General features: G+C 49.1%; 1 protein-coding gene across 3 annotated transcripts in view; it reads left to right on the top strand.

Moving 5' to 3' along the window:
* SLC35D1 (solute carrier family 35 member D1) overlaps positions 1–5,984 on the top strand; it is a 51,935-nt gene extending 45,951 nt beyond the window's left edge. For all 3 annotated transcript variants that reach the window (XM_046645710.1, XM_046645708.1, XM_046645709.1), the window contains one exon: positions 1,418–5,984. In XM_046645710.1, coding sequence (XP_046501666.1) covers positions 1,418–1,526 — 109 coding nt within the window. In that variant the 3' untranslated portion in view covers positions 1,527–5,984. The remainder of the gene's footprint in view (positions 1–1,417) is intronic.
* The last annotated feature ends 10,079 nt before the right edge of the window (positions 5,985–16,063 follow it).

Genomic DNA, 16,063 nt, shown 5'->3' with positions numbered 1-16,063 from the left:
TTCCCACTGCGTATAAAAGTTATGTTTACTGTACACTGTAGTCTATTAAGTGTGTGGTAGCATTATGTCTAAAAAAGTGTCCATACCTTAATTAAAAAGCGCCAACCATCGTCTGAGCCTTCAGAGTCGTACCTTTCTGCTGGGGGACGGCCCTGCCTCAGTGTTGAAGGCTGCTGACTGACCAGGGGCGGATGCAGCGGTTTCCTAAAGTAAGACAGCGGTGAAGCCTGCCGTGACAAACGCCTCTTCCTTACTGTTCGTGGGTTCGCGGGAGTAGTGCGGCTTTCGACTTGCCTTCCTCACGAAGCTGAATCATTGCTAGCTTTCGATTCAAAGTGAGACACATGCCACCCTTCCTTTCACTTGGACATTTAGGGGCCACTGTAGGGTTATTGATTCGCCTAATTTCAATATTGTAGTGTCTCGGGAACAGGGAGGCCCGAGAGGAGGGAGGGATACCGGAGCAGCTGTCGGGTGGAGAGCAGTGAGGACACACAGCGTTTATCGATGAAGTTTGCTGTCATGTGTGGGAACGGTTTGCGGTGCCCCAAACAATGAGAGTAATAATACCATAGATCCCTGATCACAGGTCACCCTAGCAAATAGAATAATAATGAAAAGGTTTGAAATATCGTGAAAATTATCAAAATGTGACACAGAGACACAAAGTAAGCAAATACTGTTGGAAAAATGACACCGATAGACTGGCCCAACACAGGGTTGCCACAAACCTTCAGTGTGTGAAAAGGCAGGATCTGCAGCGTGCACTGAGGCAAGGTGTGCCTGTAATCTTATGCCCAGTGGTCGCCGTTGGGATTCTTGTGTTCCTTCCGGGCTTTTTTCTGTTCTGATGCATATCGATGTGCATATTTGTGTTCATCTAAAGACAGTGGGGTTAGACAATATTTAAGGTTTTGTGAGATTAGTTTTTCATTAAGTTGTCCTTGCCTGTTTTCATTTTATACCATTTTAATGGATGCGTAGTGTCCTAGTGTATGAATTTATATATTTCCCCACTGTGGGACGTTTACCCTTTATCTGATTTTCTGCTGTTATAAATTTTGTGGTAAACACTTTGTCGGTCAGTCTGGGAAGATGTACACACTTCTTCCATGATGGAGATTGCTAGGTCAAAGGATAAGCAGAATTCTAAGGTTTTTGATTTCAGTGAACTGTCTTGCAGGAAGGGTATGTGAAACTGTCACGCCTGCTGCAGGTGGGCACACCTGCGTTCCCCAGGTCCCTCCACAGCAGTGACACCACGAGGAGGGAGTGTCTGTCTGTCTTCGGTGGATGAAGCGCCGTCCCTGTTTGACTGACGTGCTGCCGATTGTGGGGGCGGCTCCGGCTCGCACCCTGTCTCCCACACGTGTGCTGCTCCTGCCCTCCTCGCTGACGGTGGTTTTCTCTTTCGCAGCATTGCTGGGAGCCTGGTGTATTCCTACATCACTTTCTCCGAGGAGCAGCTGAGCAAACAGTCAGAGGCCGGCAGCAAGCTGGACGTCAAGGGGAAGGGAGCCGTGTGACCCAGGACTGCTTCAGCCGCGCAGGCCAAGCCTCTGATCAGCTCGGAACACTGGCACTTCTGAGGTGTCTGGATTGTGGAGAAAACACCATTCCTTTGCACTTGTACAATCTGAGGATTGATTGCTGCCTTTTAAAATTTTATGAGAAACTTATAATTGACTCTATTTTAAATATGCTGTTTGAATTAATTTATATCAGACTGGAAAATGTACTGGGCTTTTTAATTTATTTTTCTTCTGTGCCGACAGTGAGACATCAGTGTTTTGAAAATGTTTTATTCCATGGTTTGTCATTCCGGCATCCAGGGAGCTGCGCGGATAAAGTGCTCCGGCCAGAGCCGTCTCGTTCACGTCGCCGCGGCATCTGGGGCCAGTTTAGGCTGATTTCTGCTGGAAATGCAGCCAAGTATCTGAAATTTCTCTCCTTTAAATTTTTCTTAACGATTGCATTTTCTTCATGAGCATACCATATGCATTCGCCACAGATGACCACCTTGGCACTAAAAAACATGTGGGGCTTTGAAGTGTCTTGGTTTCCGTGTTGGCTTCCCCGAGAACTCGCAGGATGAGCAGAGTGCATTCCTTGAAAAGGTGCCGTGCCCTCTCTGTTCTATGGGATGGGGATGATGAAGGCATGCAGGAGGGAGGCCTTTTCTCCCTCATTCCTCCAGCTGGTCCATCTGCTCAGCCAGTGTCCTGAGTGTGTCATGTGCGGGCGTGGTGCTGCGTGCAGACATTCTCATCTATTCATTCAGCCAGAGTGTCCTGAGTGTGTACTGTGCGGGCGTGGTGCTGGACGCTGGGTGCAGACGTCCTCGGGGGAGTTGCGGATCTCACTCCCGCTGTGGTGAGAGGGTGACAGAGAACATAGTTGTCTTGGTCCGTTCAGAGGGTGATGTGACTGAACAAGTCACAGAGGCTCGCCAGCTCTCGGGACCTGGGATCTGTGGAGGGGTTAGAAGCCGCTGCCCCCCGCCCCTGGGTGCGGGAAGCTCCTGCTGCGGCGGCCTGGCAGCTGCTGTGCGGAGCTGCATTCTGGCCGTGCAGCCCAGCCCCTGCGCCCTGAGCGAGCGTGTGCCCGGGGCCCTCCGCCTCCCCAGGCTTCCCTCCTCTGGCTGTGGTTCCTGCTCTTCCTCCTCTCTGGATCAGTAGGACTGGGGCTTAGTTTCTGAAGGCATTGGTGTGAGGGAAAGGCCGGTGGGTGTGTGGGTGTTGTCAGGGCGTGGTCCTCAGCAGTGGCAGTGTCGGAGCCGTCACCTTCCTTTCTCCTCACGTGGCATGAGCACCCCTCTCCCACCTACGTCCCATGTCTCTTGGCTCACTTAAGTAGACGTGCCAGCTTCTCCCAGACCCGTGCTGCATCCGAGGAGCGCAGCGTGAATGGGCAGTGCCTGCATGGCCTCTCTGGGTGGAGTGGGGAGTTAGTCGCAGTCCTGAGACTTGGCTCAGAGACATCTGGTGATGGGGACGAGTGTTCGCTCCGGCGAGGAGCGCAGTCAGTGTCCCAGAGGCTGGTACGTTTGCACCGTTGCCCACACTAGCTTCTGTTTCGTTGGATTTGGAATCCACTGGGCTCTGTTGACCTAAACAATTAGTATTTTGGTGCCTCAGCAGGAGACCTGGAAGGTGTTTTCTTTTTCTTTGTGAAGAAGAATTATATTGAGGTCATTTTCATGTTCATGTTTTTCTCTTATTTTGAAGCCTGGCCAGTGGTGCTGGGTCCCTAAAATTAGCCTCATGGCTGACTCCAAGTTACAAGCTCCGTGTAAGAGGTCCCCAGGCTCGCTTTGTCCAGTATCATCTGATCTGAGAAAAATCACACTTGTAGAAGAGGCTGTTTTGTGTAGGATGCTTCTTCCTGTGCCTGTTTCACCAGTGAGGAAAGCTCAGAGGAGGCAGTGACGCTGCTGCTTCCGCAGAGCCAGGCTTCATCGACAGTTGCCTTCCCCGAGCCACGGGGAAGCGCGGGGGCCGGCTGAGTTGGTCCCTGGAGGTCCCGGGGCTTTTTGGACCTTCTGGGCCGGCCTCAGTTGAGAGGGGCGTCCGGCTCTGAACACCGGCCTCGGCCTGCCTTTGCCCGGGTCCGGCGGAAGGGCGCCGAGAGAGCCGTCTGAGCGCTTCTGTTCTTCCTCTGTCAGCCACACGAAGCAGGGGCTCCGGCGGCAGAAGTAGTTGTGTTGTGGGGTCTCTCACTGTGAGAGGCCTTTGGGTGTGTTGAGAGGCCGGGACCCCGCGGGGGGTTGGACTGCTGCTTGGGGTCAGGTTCCCTTGAAGACCTGTCGTCTCCCCAGGTTCGGTTGAGAAAGGCTTGTCTAGGCAGCGCTTCACTAAATACGCATGAGCTCAGGGCCCTGAGCTCCGCTGAGCTTTCTCACTGACCAGCAGCGGTGAGCAGCTCGCAGCTTCTGCCCCATCCGCGTGCTGAGTGCCGGATGCCCCTTCCACGGCCCCTGACGTTTCAGGATACGCGAAAGCAGCCGGGGAGGTTGTAGGTGGAATAGACCAGCCACCCACTTTTGGCGTCTGTTTTCAGTTATGTTCAGGCTTGGTTATAGTGCACTAGAGGTTTATGTGGTACGCCAGCATCGCCCAGAATGTCTGGATTTTGGCCCAAGTTACTATCTTAGAGGATAAAAACTCTTTGAGCTATTAACTGCCTCCTGGGAGAAAAAGAGGCAGTATACGGTTAAATCCTTAATTTTCCCTGAGACAGATGAGCTGTGGTGGGAATTCTGAAAGCCAAATGTTATGACTGGTGGCGCCTCTTCTTGAGTTGGCGCCTCTTCTTGCGTTGGCAGACTTTGGCCAGTCTGCTTTTGGTCAGTGCCGCGTTGATTTGAATAACGCTGGTTGCCCAGAGTCCGCTTTGCCACCGTGTCAGGTGCTTGTCACTTCCCTCATATGGCTGTTGACTTTGTGAGTCTATCATTTGTAGGATCCAACTCACATGTGGGTTAAAACAAAAAAGTACATTTGCAAGTTTTCTGTAGCCGCGTTGTATCAGGCATCCGTGGAAAGTCTGGGTCAGTGAAGCTGGGGTGCTCCTCCCGGGAAGAGTCGAGTTGCTGCCCTCACCACGTCTGCCCGCCTAGGCAGGACCTAGGATTTGGGCCCTGCCTTTGCTGTCGTTGTGGTGGCCCCACTCAGTGAGCGGAGATTACTGAGCGTCTGTTTCATGCTGGGCGTTGTGCGAAGCTCTGGGGACACTGGGCTGACCGGGCCGTGGTGTAGTTCTTTAGCCGGGGCCTGACTGAGGGAAAGCAGCAGGCAGAGGAGCCAGTAGTCTGCGGATGAGAGCTGCCTGCAGTTGCAGGATCACAGAGGGGGCGCCTACCTGCAGGCTGAGGCCCGCTGGGCTCCAAGAGCACGCTGGGCTTTCAGCTCCGCGCCAAGTGCCCGGCTGCCAGGGTCTGTGGATAGCCTGGGTCCCTCCCTCTCCTGCACGCATGCCCGCTTCCCCAGGACTGTGTAACGTGGGTTCCTCCCAGGAACAAGGCTGTAACTCGCTTTTCCCTCAGAGGGAACAATCCTAATATTCAGAATAAATGAGATAATGGTTGTGACACTATTCAGCACAATGCCTGAGACACATTAGGCACTCAGCAAATGTTGTTACTGTCATCATTTCACCGCAAGACTGTAGGCAAAACAAGATTCTTAATCTGTGCTCCCCATGTGCCAGAGGTCTGGGTGATGTGTGTATTTCTTGAAAAATGTGACCCTGTATCTCGTTGCCTCTGGAACGTCCAAGTTTCTGTTCATGGTCTTCCTTTCTAGAGAACCTACTGGATGTTACTGTGGCCACTGTGTGATTCAGCTGATTCCACCTGTTTTTAAAAAAGAACAGAATTACTCATATTTTGGTGGTAAATTTCAGAAAAGGAAGAGTTACTTCCTCTCTTAAAGGAGAATAATCACACTTCAAGGATAGTGATTCAGTTCGAACCTTCCCCGTTTGTCCCCTTAGGGTGGCCCTGCGCAGCCGGCCATTCCTCCGTCCCTCCTCGGAGCCGAGCACGCTGACCGCGCAGCCTCTGGTCCGGGCTGCCCTCCAGTGCTGGGGAACTTCCGGCACATCGCTGTTTTCACTCCATCCTCTGGTTCTTACTGACAGGATGCCGCTCCATCCTGGTATGGTGGGTTTTTTTGAGCTTTCTTTTTTGAAAATACTTTTTAAAAAGGAATCTACTGGTTAGATTTATTGTCTCTCAAAAATGTTTTTAGAGATTATTTTGTTCATAAATGTTTCTTTCTCATGCTGATGATCAACTGATTTTTGTCTACAAATGTTGGCCTATTATACTATTTTTTCAGTATACATTCTATTTACCAAATGATCATTTTAGTGTTTTTAAAAGGTATTGAGAGGATCGAGATATGTAAATCAGGTGACATAAACATGAAAATTATGTGCCTAAATATTTTTGTAAAGGTGTGAAATAAATACTTTTTCCTGAACACATGTATTAAAATTCCTTTCTAAGTGCATACAAAGACAATCAAGGGCCGTAAGTGCCCACATTTAAGAGGATGGCCTCCAGTCCGTTGACTGAGACCCAGTAATAGAGAAAGTACTGTTTGCCATTGTGATATTTTGATTTATAATAAGAAATATATATCTGGTCTGCATTCCCGTTCCTGGCACAAAGCTCCTAAAACCCTTGTAATTTCCTATATTTGAGCTATTATAACATCTTTTGGTATAATATTTAGTTTTGTTCCAAGTTCTTGAAATAGCTCCAGAGCCATAAAGGTGACGTGGGTGTCCTTTGTTATTCATAACAAGCCTCTTTCAACCACACTTGAGTTTATGTTAATAAGGTGACTTTTGGAAAGCCCCTAAGGATGGGAGCTGGTTGCCAGGGGAACCAACCCTGTGATTTGTGTTGGAATTTTCACTTCCCCTCTCCCACCACCACCTGGTGGAGGGGCAGCGGGCTAGGGGTTAAATCCGTCACAAAGGGCCAGTGATTTAATCACTCCTGTCAACAGGATGAGGCCTCCGTAAAAATTGCTGAATGTGGAGGATTGGATAGCCTCCGGGCTGCTGAACACATGGAGGTGCTGGGAGGCTGGAGCTCCATCCATCCATCCTTGATGGGCGCTTGGGTTCCTTCCACTGTTTGGCTGTTGTGACTAATGCTGCTAAATGTGGGTGTCTCAGTCAGTTCGGGCTGTAACAAATTACTGTAGACTGAGTGGCTTAAACAGCAAACGTTAATTTCTCACAGTTCTAGAGGCTGGGATGTCTGGGATCAAGGTGCCAGCAGATCTGGCGTCAGGTGAGAGGCCACTTGCCGAGTTGCAGATGTCCATCTTCTCATATTCTCACATGGTGGAGAGCAGAGGCAGCAAGCTGTCTCGCATCTTCTTGTGAGGGCACTAACACTGTCATGAGGGCTCCATCCTCATGACCTGATGACCTCCCAAAGGCCCCATCTCCAACTACCATCCCATTGGGGATTAAGGTTTTAACATAAATCTTGGGGTGGAGAGGCAAATCCAGAGTAATAGGTTTACAAATAGGCTTTCAGTACTTTTGGAATTGCTAGGTCATATGGCAATTCTTTTTTTAATTGTTTTTAATACTATTCTCCATCATGGCTGCACCATTTTACATTCTCACCAGCAGGGCACAAGGCTTCCAGTTCCTCCACATCCTTGCCAGCATTTGTTATTTTCTGTTTTATTGGTGGTAGCCATGCTAGTGGGGGTGAGGCGATAGCTCACTGTGGGTTTTGATTTGTATTTTCCTAATGATGAGTGATGTTGAGCATCTTTTCATAGACAGTCCTTTGGAGAAATATCAAATATATTATTCGTCAATATTTTCTCCCATCCTATAGTCTGGCTTTTCATTCTTGTTGACTGTGTCCTTTGATGAAGTTTTAAATTTTGACATAGTGTGGTTTATTTTTACTTTTGTTTACTATGCTTTTGGTGTCATATCCAAGAGATAATTGCGAAATCCGTTGTCATGAAGCTTTTCCGCTGTGTTTTCTTCTGAGAGGTTTATAATTTTAGCTCTTACACTTAGGTCTTGGATCCGCCTTTGGTTAGTTTCTGTGTATGGTGTATGGGAAGGGTCCAGCTCCACTCTCTGCATGTGAACATCCATTTTGCCCAGCACCATTTGTTGAAGAGACTGAAAAATAGTCTTCAAGTTTGATTTTTTCCTTCTAATCGGTGAGATCTCTGCTCTTTGATTGAGCTTTTGCTGGTTTATCGTCTCACTGGGCTTCCCCACGGCTCAGGGCTGCAGCATTGGGGACCGCCACCCAAGGGGCTGCTGAGGCCCCGCCGCAGAGCTGGGCCTTTGTGTGTTCCCAGGCAGCCCCAGGGTTTCTTCTCTGCAGCTCTCATCACATCTGTTTGTTCTTCCATACGTCAGGCTGGACTAAGCTCGCAGGGGCCAGCACCCAGCCTCCAGCAGAGGCCTGGCACAGCCGTGTTTCACCGATGAAGCTCAGTGAGGGACAGCCGTCCAGTGTGATTGTGGAACCCTCATTCAGACCTGATCCATCTGACTGAAAAGACCTGTGCTCTCTACCATACCAGGTTCTCGTTCTTCCTGGTCGGCTTGTAATAGACTCGGTGGTACCAAGCGCATCACCGCTGTGTGTCTGGTGAATGTGCGTTTAAAGCCTAGGCATGAGCTGGCACCTGGCTGGGTCTGGGAATCCCGGGTAGCTGTGCCTTTCCAGCTGTGCCAGTGGCGCCCTCTTGTGGCAGTGGCTGCCATTGGCGATAAATGATGGAAAGCCGTGTGCTTTCTGAGAAGTAAGAGCAGTATAATTTACTGAGGGCCTACTCTGTGCTGTCACCGAGTTGGGCCTTCATCACCCCACCTCCTATTTCAGCACTTTGCTGTTGCACAAGTGGTGGCTTAAGCAAGGCTAAGGGGTTAGTCCAACTTCCCTCAGCTGATGATTAATTCTGGACTTTGATTCTAAAACCTTTCTTTCTGAAGTATTCTGGGTAACTCTCTGTATCGTGAGAACCCAGCAGGAGAGTTTCATCAAGGCTGCCTCATCATGTCTGCTTGTCCTCCAGGCACTTCATTTTTTTTAGTAAATATTTTTAAGGACCATATCTACAAATGATGACAGAATCATGAAACTCGGGGCCATATGTAAGAGTGGATGGGAGGAAGAATGTCATTCTACCTGGGAGTGATGGCAAAGATTTCCTTGGAGAAATGGCATTTGAGCTTATTCTTGAAGGACAGCTCGGATTCAACTGAGAAGATAGGGGAGGGGACAGGCCGCCAGCGTTCCAGGGCCGCCATCTGCTTGTCTGGAGTGCGCCTTCCCTCCCCGCTGTGGGCTGGCCCTACCAGCCTGTCTGAAATGGCCCCACCACACTCCCTGTCCCCTCCCGGGCTCATCTCCACCGCGCTGTCTCCTCTCATCACACTTAATAAGCTTTCTGAAGGCAGAGATGGTGGTCTGTTGTGTTCCTCGCAGTGTCCCTGGCACCTAGAACAGTGCTGGGCACATTGTAGGTACAATAGATAGTTCCTGAACAAAAACACCTAGACAAAGAGTAGCTGATTAATCGCTGCGTATTTTGAGGGTAGCAAGGCAGAAAGATGGCCTCATCTTCATTTTAGAAAGACCCTGCCAGCGGTAGTATTTGGATTGTTTACTTTCGGAAAGGGGGTGGCAAATGCAAATCTTACAGTGGCTGGGCAGGTGAAAAGAGCATCTGAACAAAGGCAGTCAGTGCATACAACAGTGAGTAGGAGGGCTGTGGCACCTGCCAGCTTAAAGGCACTCAAAACAGCACAAAACCTGCCAGCCGGGTTTACCCACCGCCCCCCAGTGTCCCTGAATCAAGGAACTGCTGTCAATCAGATTTGTCCCATAACAGCATCGCTGAGGCTGCCGTGCGGATGCTGTCAGCTGGGCCCCAGGATGGCACAGCTCTCCAGGCAGGCGCATCGCTGGGGAAGGCTGTTGTACAGTCCAGGTGAGAGGCAACGGGGTCCTGAAGTGTGGTTGGGAAGAGAAACGGGGGTTGAGTTATTTTAGGAGGTAGGATTAACAGGTGATAATGAAATCCGTTTCTGTTTTTTGTTGATAAAGCTGTGGTGAATATTTTTGCCAAAATCTAATGCCTCCAGGAGACCATCAGAACTTCAAGAAAACAAACATGAACATTTCTAAGGTGTACTAGGTTTCCTAGTGTTTTCCTAAAAGGTAGTATTTGAAGTGTAGCCGTGGAACAGAGTACCTGCTAGACCACAATAAAAATAAATTTACTGGGTGTTTGCTACATGCTAGGTTAGGCATTTTTTCTTAGCAGTTTATATCCTGACATATTTTAATCCTCTAAAAAATCCTTCAAGTCCTATTACTACCTTATTTATTTATTTTGCTGAGGAAGATTAGCCCTGAGCTAACATTTGTGCCAGTCTTCCTCTACTTTATATGTGGGTCGCCGCCACAGCATGGCTAATGAGTGGTGTAGGTCTGCACCCAGGATCTGAACCTGTGAACCCGGGCCACTGAAGCGGAGTGAGCCAAACTTCACCACCATGCCACAGGGCTGGCCCTTTATTATCCTTATTTTGAGGAGAGGAAACAGGCACAGGAGGTCGGTTGTTGGACAGCGGTAGTTGGGAGACAGTCTTTGCTTTACAGAATATGAACGCGCCTTCCCTAAGGCTTCCCTCTGCTCTGAGTCTGGGAGCAGCGTGGAACAAGCAGTCCCGTGTGCTGTTTCAGCGTGGAAGAAATGTCAAGTTACTTCTTTTAAATCAAATGAGATGAGTGTCCATCTTGCCACCCAGCAGGGAAATTCAACCAGCCCTTTTCTGAGGTCACACAAGAGTCAGGGGACTTGCCTGGGGCCTGGGAGCTAGAGGGGAGACCTTCTGCAGTCCTTGCGGTCACTGCTGGACTCCTCAGTGACTGACTGCAAGTCCTTTGAAGGCAGGTGGCCCACATGCTCCAACCTGGGCGCAGTGGTAGAGAGGGTCCAGCCCGCCTCCCACCCCAGGCAGCCGTCCCTCCAACGTCTTGCTGGAAGATGAGACTCGCTTTCCAGCTATTCTCAGAGCCTGCTGAGCATCTTTTTTCCAGTTTGGGGGCCTTTCTCCTTTCCAGAACTCGGACTTGTGGGGAAAAGGCTAGGAGAGTAAGCTGTTCGCAGTTAACATCTGCTTTCTACCCTGCAGCACACGTCTTCCTGAACACAGAGATCTCATCGAGAGAGGGGAACAAAATCCAGGCCATGGGAAAGTGCATCTTTGAGCTGCTCAGGGCGGCTCGGGTTTCCCGTTTGTAGACTGGGGAAACTGTGCTGCGAGGACAGGCTCCTCACGAGCGTTTACACAGCGCCCGTCGCGGAGTCACTCAGTAATGGTGCACGATGTTATTTGCAGCAGGCTTGTTTTCGCTGCCTGATGGCCTTCCTCTGGGGCCAGCGTAGGTGCCCGTTGACGGAATGTCTCTTCCCCAACTGTCCAGCCAGATGAATCAAAAGGAGCTGCTGCCTTAGGGGAGCCACCCGCCTGACCCCAGTGACGGGGTGCAGGGCGGCTAACGCTGGCTGCTTCACTCCGCTGGCCACAGCCTAGTCGGCCCAGGGTTGAGGCCATGGCCCCAGCGTTGGGTACATAACTGTCAGCGAGGAAGTGCCGGTGAAGGAAGAGGACGGAGGGATCTGACCTTGTCTGGGCAGCTCAGTCTAAGGTGGTTGAACTTCGGACAAGTCCCGTTTCCATTGTGGGCCTTAGGTTTCCCCTTCCGTGAAAGGAGGGCCTGAGGGCGAGTCCCCAGCAGGGCCACATGTGGCTCCGGCAGGCGCCCCCGCATCGCTTCCCTCTCAGGCTTCTTGTTGGCTCTGCAGAAGCCCCATGTCTGGGGTTCTGTGGTTCTGTCAGTCACCTCTGCATGGAAGCACACCTGCTGGTTTAGCTTTGGCTCCCCGTTTCCAGGCCTCTCTGGCAGTTACATCACAAGGGAAAGGAAATTGGAATCAGCGCCTGGGAAAACTGCAAGGCCACTGCAAGCCCGCAGTTCTGAAGTCCACGGTGCTCTGACAATGCTTGTCTTGAGTTTGTTGCCATACTCATTTGACAGCGCTATCTGACCTGAAATTTGTGTCAACGTGAACACATTTAATTGTGGACATAAGGGTTTTACCCACAGGTTCTAGATCCTGCTGTGGATGTTTTAAAAAATATTTTTCTAAAATCCGAAAACTTCTGGTCACAAGGACTTCGGCTAAGGGACTCTAGAGCTGTAGCGCTCCCGGGTCTGCAACTAGTCCTCCCTGGAGGTGACAGAGCCTCCTGCGCGCGATCTGAAATCTGCAGCCCTGTGATGCTGGCACAGTAGGTCCCCTTACTTTACAGGTGGGCCGTTTGGGGGGCTGTTTAGCATGAGATTACAAAGTAATGGCCAGATCAAGAGGCGCGATCTTCGAGTACGTCTGAGTTCGGGTGAGTGGGATGGAAAGAGGTGGCCTGATGTTAAGGGCTCTAAGTGTGTGACGGGACGATTCTGACTATCCCTGGGTTGAAATGGCACTCCGGTGTGAGGTGCTGTCAGAGATGAGGAAAGGCACACCTGGGCCCGGGGGCTCCGGGGTGTTTGTTCTGAAGCGGAGCATTTAGAAGGAAGTACCAATAAAAAACATTAATGTGGCTCCAAGCATCAGACGAAGTCCCCTGCTTTCCCTGTTGGCCCACAGGCTAGACCCTGTAAACGCTGCACGGGTACAAAATGACGCCGCTTCAGAAGCATTCTTAAGTTTGTAATATAGATGATGAGTTGACTGTTCAACAGGAAACTTACTAATCTCTCCTCAGATTCAACTAAAGAGGGAAATAAAAGGACTGTGATACTGCCTGTATTCAAGCCACACAAACCGACTTGGGTCCTCTGTGGGACCCAGAGCGTGACTCAGGCTAGCCGTGTGGTCACTGACGTCCATGTTAAATGTTTCTTCTCTTCCCCTCATCTGCCCCCAAAATCAAGAGGCCTGAGGGAGTGGCTAGGTGCAGGATGACACAAAAGTATCGGGAGACCCTGTTTCCATAATTTACCCAGAGACCTGTGGAGGAAGGAAAGGGTTCAAAACTCCCGCGGTCAGAGCTCAAAGCCAGGCAGCCTCTACCAGACGGAGTGCCCGGATGAAAACGCACCTTCAGTGCAAAGGAAGACAGTGGTACCAAGTGCAACTCAGCATTCACCCAAAGGCACAGGGAAATAGAGAGTAGGGCGGCCCCCCGCGAGGGGAGCCATTTAGGCCTGGCCCTCTTAAAAGGAGAGCGGACAAGTGATAAGCCGTTGGAAAGTAAGCTCGTGTTCAATGAACAAATGGCGTCACCGGTAAGACGAGAGGCGCTTGCTTGGATCCGGGGAAACGCTGGCAAAGACGACAGACGTGGACCTTCCTCTCTCGCGGCTTATGATCAGAAGGGGAAATAATTGCTCGAAGCCAGGCTAGCCCCTGTGACAAGCACTACATAGAAGCCTTGAGTCTGTAATAAGGGAGTCTCCCACTGCTAATTCTGCCACTTGGAAGTAACTGCTGTTTTGGGCATGTGGCCCTCATTTTTCCCAACCATACATATACATGAAATCTCTTTTTAACAAAACTGGTGGCGTCCTACTCTTCACTTGAAGGCCTCTGACCCAGCTCTCATCCGCCATGATCCTTAGCTGTTTGATTCTGTTTGGCTCGGTGCTAGCCACTGAGGAAATGTGTAGACATAGCCCCAGTTGCGTTGATAGTGTTTTTTTAAATACAAACGCCCGTCTCCTAAACACTGGAGGCAAATGCAAACAGCAGCCTAGTGGAGACCAGCGGCAAAGCAGTGCGCGGAGCTCCCAGTTCAAGACGTTTGGCAGCTCAGCGCCACCAGCTGTCCAACTCGATGTCCACCACCTACAAACACATGTTCAGAGGGCATTAGGGAGTGTTCATACTCACAAGGACCGGCACCAGCACTAGCCCCTAACCAGAACTGACTTCTCGTGTTCACTCCCGAGACAAGGAGACTCAGGGATTGGAAAGTCCCTCTTTGGAGCTGGCTCTTTCCCTAAATCTTAGATTTTCTGGTCCGGAATTTAAAGTGGCTCAGGTTAGTCTGTTGCCGTTCTCTGCTTGATCTCTTTCAGTTTTGAAAGAAATCACCCATAATTCAGGGTCCAGATCTCTTTTTCTCTTTAAAGAATCTTCATATTAATGCAAAGTCCATCTTCTTTCAGGGAGAAAAGAGCAAAAACATTTTAGAACTCCCTGAATTCACTCTACAGACACGTTCCAAGTGGTGTGCAGAGACACTCCTGTTAACAATGATGATAAGACCAAAGAGTGAGTTTGTTTTACACCCGGTCAAACCTGCACAAGGCCTCACCTCCCCAGGCCTCCGGAAGCCAGGGGCCTCCACACCTTAGGGCAGCGGATGACCAGAGACAGGGGCGAGTCTTGACTAAGTCACAGCTGTTGTTATACCCAGCCCTGCAGTCAATGTTAAAAAAGAAATGGTCTTCCCTAGGGAATCGTATATGTATTTCATGTTGCTTAATTTTTTTTTTTTTTGAGGAAGATTAGCCCTGAGCTAACTACTGCCAATCCTTCTCTTTTGCTGAGGAAGCCTGGCCCTGAGCTAACATCCGTGCCCATCTTCCTCTACTTTATATGTGGGACGCCTGCCACTGCATGGCTTGATGAGTGATGCCACGTCCGCACCCGGGATCCGTAGTGGCGAACCCCAGGCTGCCGAAGCAGAACGTGTGAACTTAACCACTGCGCCACCAGGCCGGCCCCTCATGTTGCTTAATTTCTAACAAATACTAAGTTGGAGGAGAATCTTACTTAGCTAGAATTCTACGGCAGAGTCTAATGAACTCTTTCCCTCTGCCCTCAGCAGACACTTCCACCGCAGATAGCACTCACCTGCTAACGCCTTCTTGAGGACACGCCACATGCTGGAGCACAAGCCAAGCACAGCAGCTGTCAAGTACAGGCCCGAATATTTGCTGGATAATAAGGTAGATGGAAACATGATGAAAACTTGTCACCACTGACATTTAAATGTGATGAAACCTTTACTATCAATTTGGACAAAGTTTAATGAGAGTTGAGCTCCAGTTTATATGGCACCTCTTCAATGTTCTTCCCAGAATAGGTAGCCTGTAACAGTGCGTTCAAATTTACTTCTTACTCAGAGCAAGCAAAATGACATTTTGAGTATGTTATACATCCTAAATAAGACATAGGAGCTAGTATAAAAACAAGCTAAGATAAAAAAGAATCATGTTTGGGAAAGGAAAAACTCCATGTGCATACAGATGTCAAAAGATACCAGCACAGGTACAAAAACAGGTGCACGATCAATGGGACAGAATTGAAAGCCCAGAATTAAAACCACACATCTGTGACCAGCTAATCTTCCACAAAGGAGCTGAGGGCACACAATGGAGAAAAGAAAGTCTTTTCAACAAATGGTGCTGGGAAAACTGGAAAGCCACATGTAAAAGAATGAAAATTGACCATTCTTTTCCACCATTCACAAAAATAAACTCAAAATGGATCAAAGACCTAAAAGTAAGACCTGAAACCATAAGGCTTCTAGAAGAAAATATAGGCAGTACACTCTTTGACATCAGAATCAAAAGGATCTTTTCGGACACCACGTCTTCTCAGACAAGGGAAACGAAAGAATAAACAAATGGGACTTCATCAGACTAAAGAGCTTCTTCAAGGCAAGGGAAAACAGGATTAAAACAAAAAAAACCCCCACCACTAATTAGGCAAAAATATTTGCAAGTCCTATATCCGACAAAGTGTTAATCTCCATAAGAACTCACACAACTCAACAACAAAAAAAATCAAACAACCCAATCAAAAAATAGGCAGGAGACATGAACAGACATTTCTCCAAAGAAGATATATGGATGGCCAATAGGCACATGAAAAGATGCTCATCATCACTGATCATCAGGGAAATGCAAATCAAAACTACACTAAGATATCACCTTACACCTGTTAGAACAGCAAAAACAACCAAAACAAAAAGTAACAAATGTTGGAGAGGTTGTGGAGAAAAAGGAACCCTCATACACTGCTGATGGGAATGCAAACTGGTGCAGCCACTAGGGAAAACAGTATGGAGATTCCTCAAAAAATTTAAAAATAGAAATACCATATGACCCAGCCATCCCACTACTGGGTATCCATCCAAAGAGCTTGAAATCAGCAATTCCAAAAGTCCCATGCACCCCTGTGTTGATTGCAGCATTATTTACAATCGCCAAAATGTGGAAGCAACCTCAGTGCCCACCAACTGATGATTGGATAAAGATGTGGTATATATATACAATGGAATACTACTCAGCCATAAAAAAGGGTAAAATTGTCCCATTCACAACAACATGGATGGACCTTGAGGGAATTATGTTAAGTGAAATAAGTCAGATAGAGAAAGACAGTCCCTGTATGACTCCACTCATAGGTGGAAGTTAAACATGTGGACAAAGAACAGATTAGTGGCTACCAGGGGAAAGGCGGGGTGGGGA

This window comes from Equus quagga, chromosome 18, assembly GCF_021613505.1.
Source record: "Equus quagga isolate Etosha38 chromosome 18, UCLA_HA_Equagga_1.0, whole genome shotgun sequence".
NCBI lineage: Eukaryota > Metazoa > Chordata > Mammalia > Perissodactyla > Equidae > Equus > Equus quagga.
This window is presented reverse-complemented; position numbering and strand designations above follow the sequence as displayed.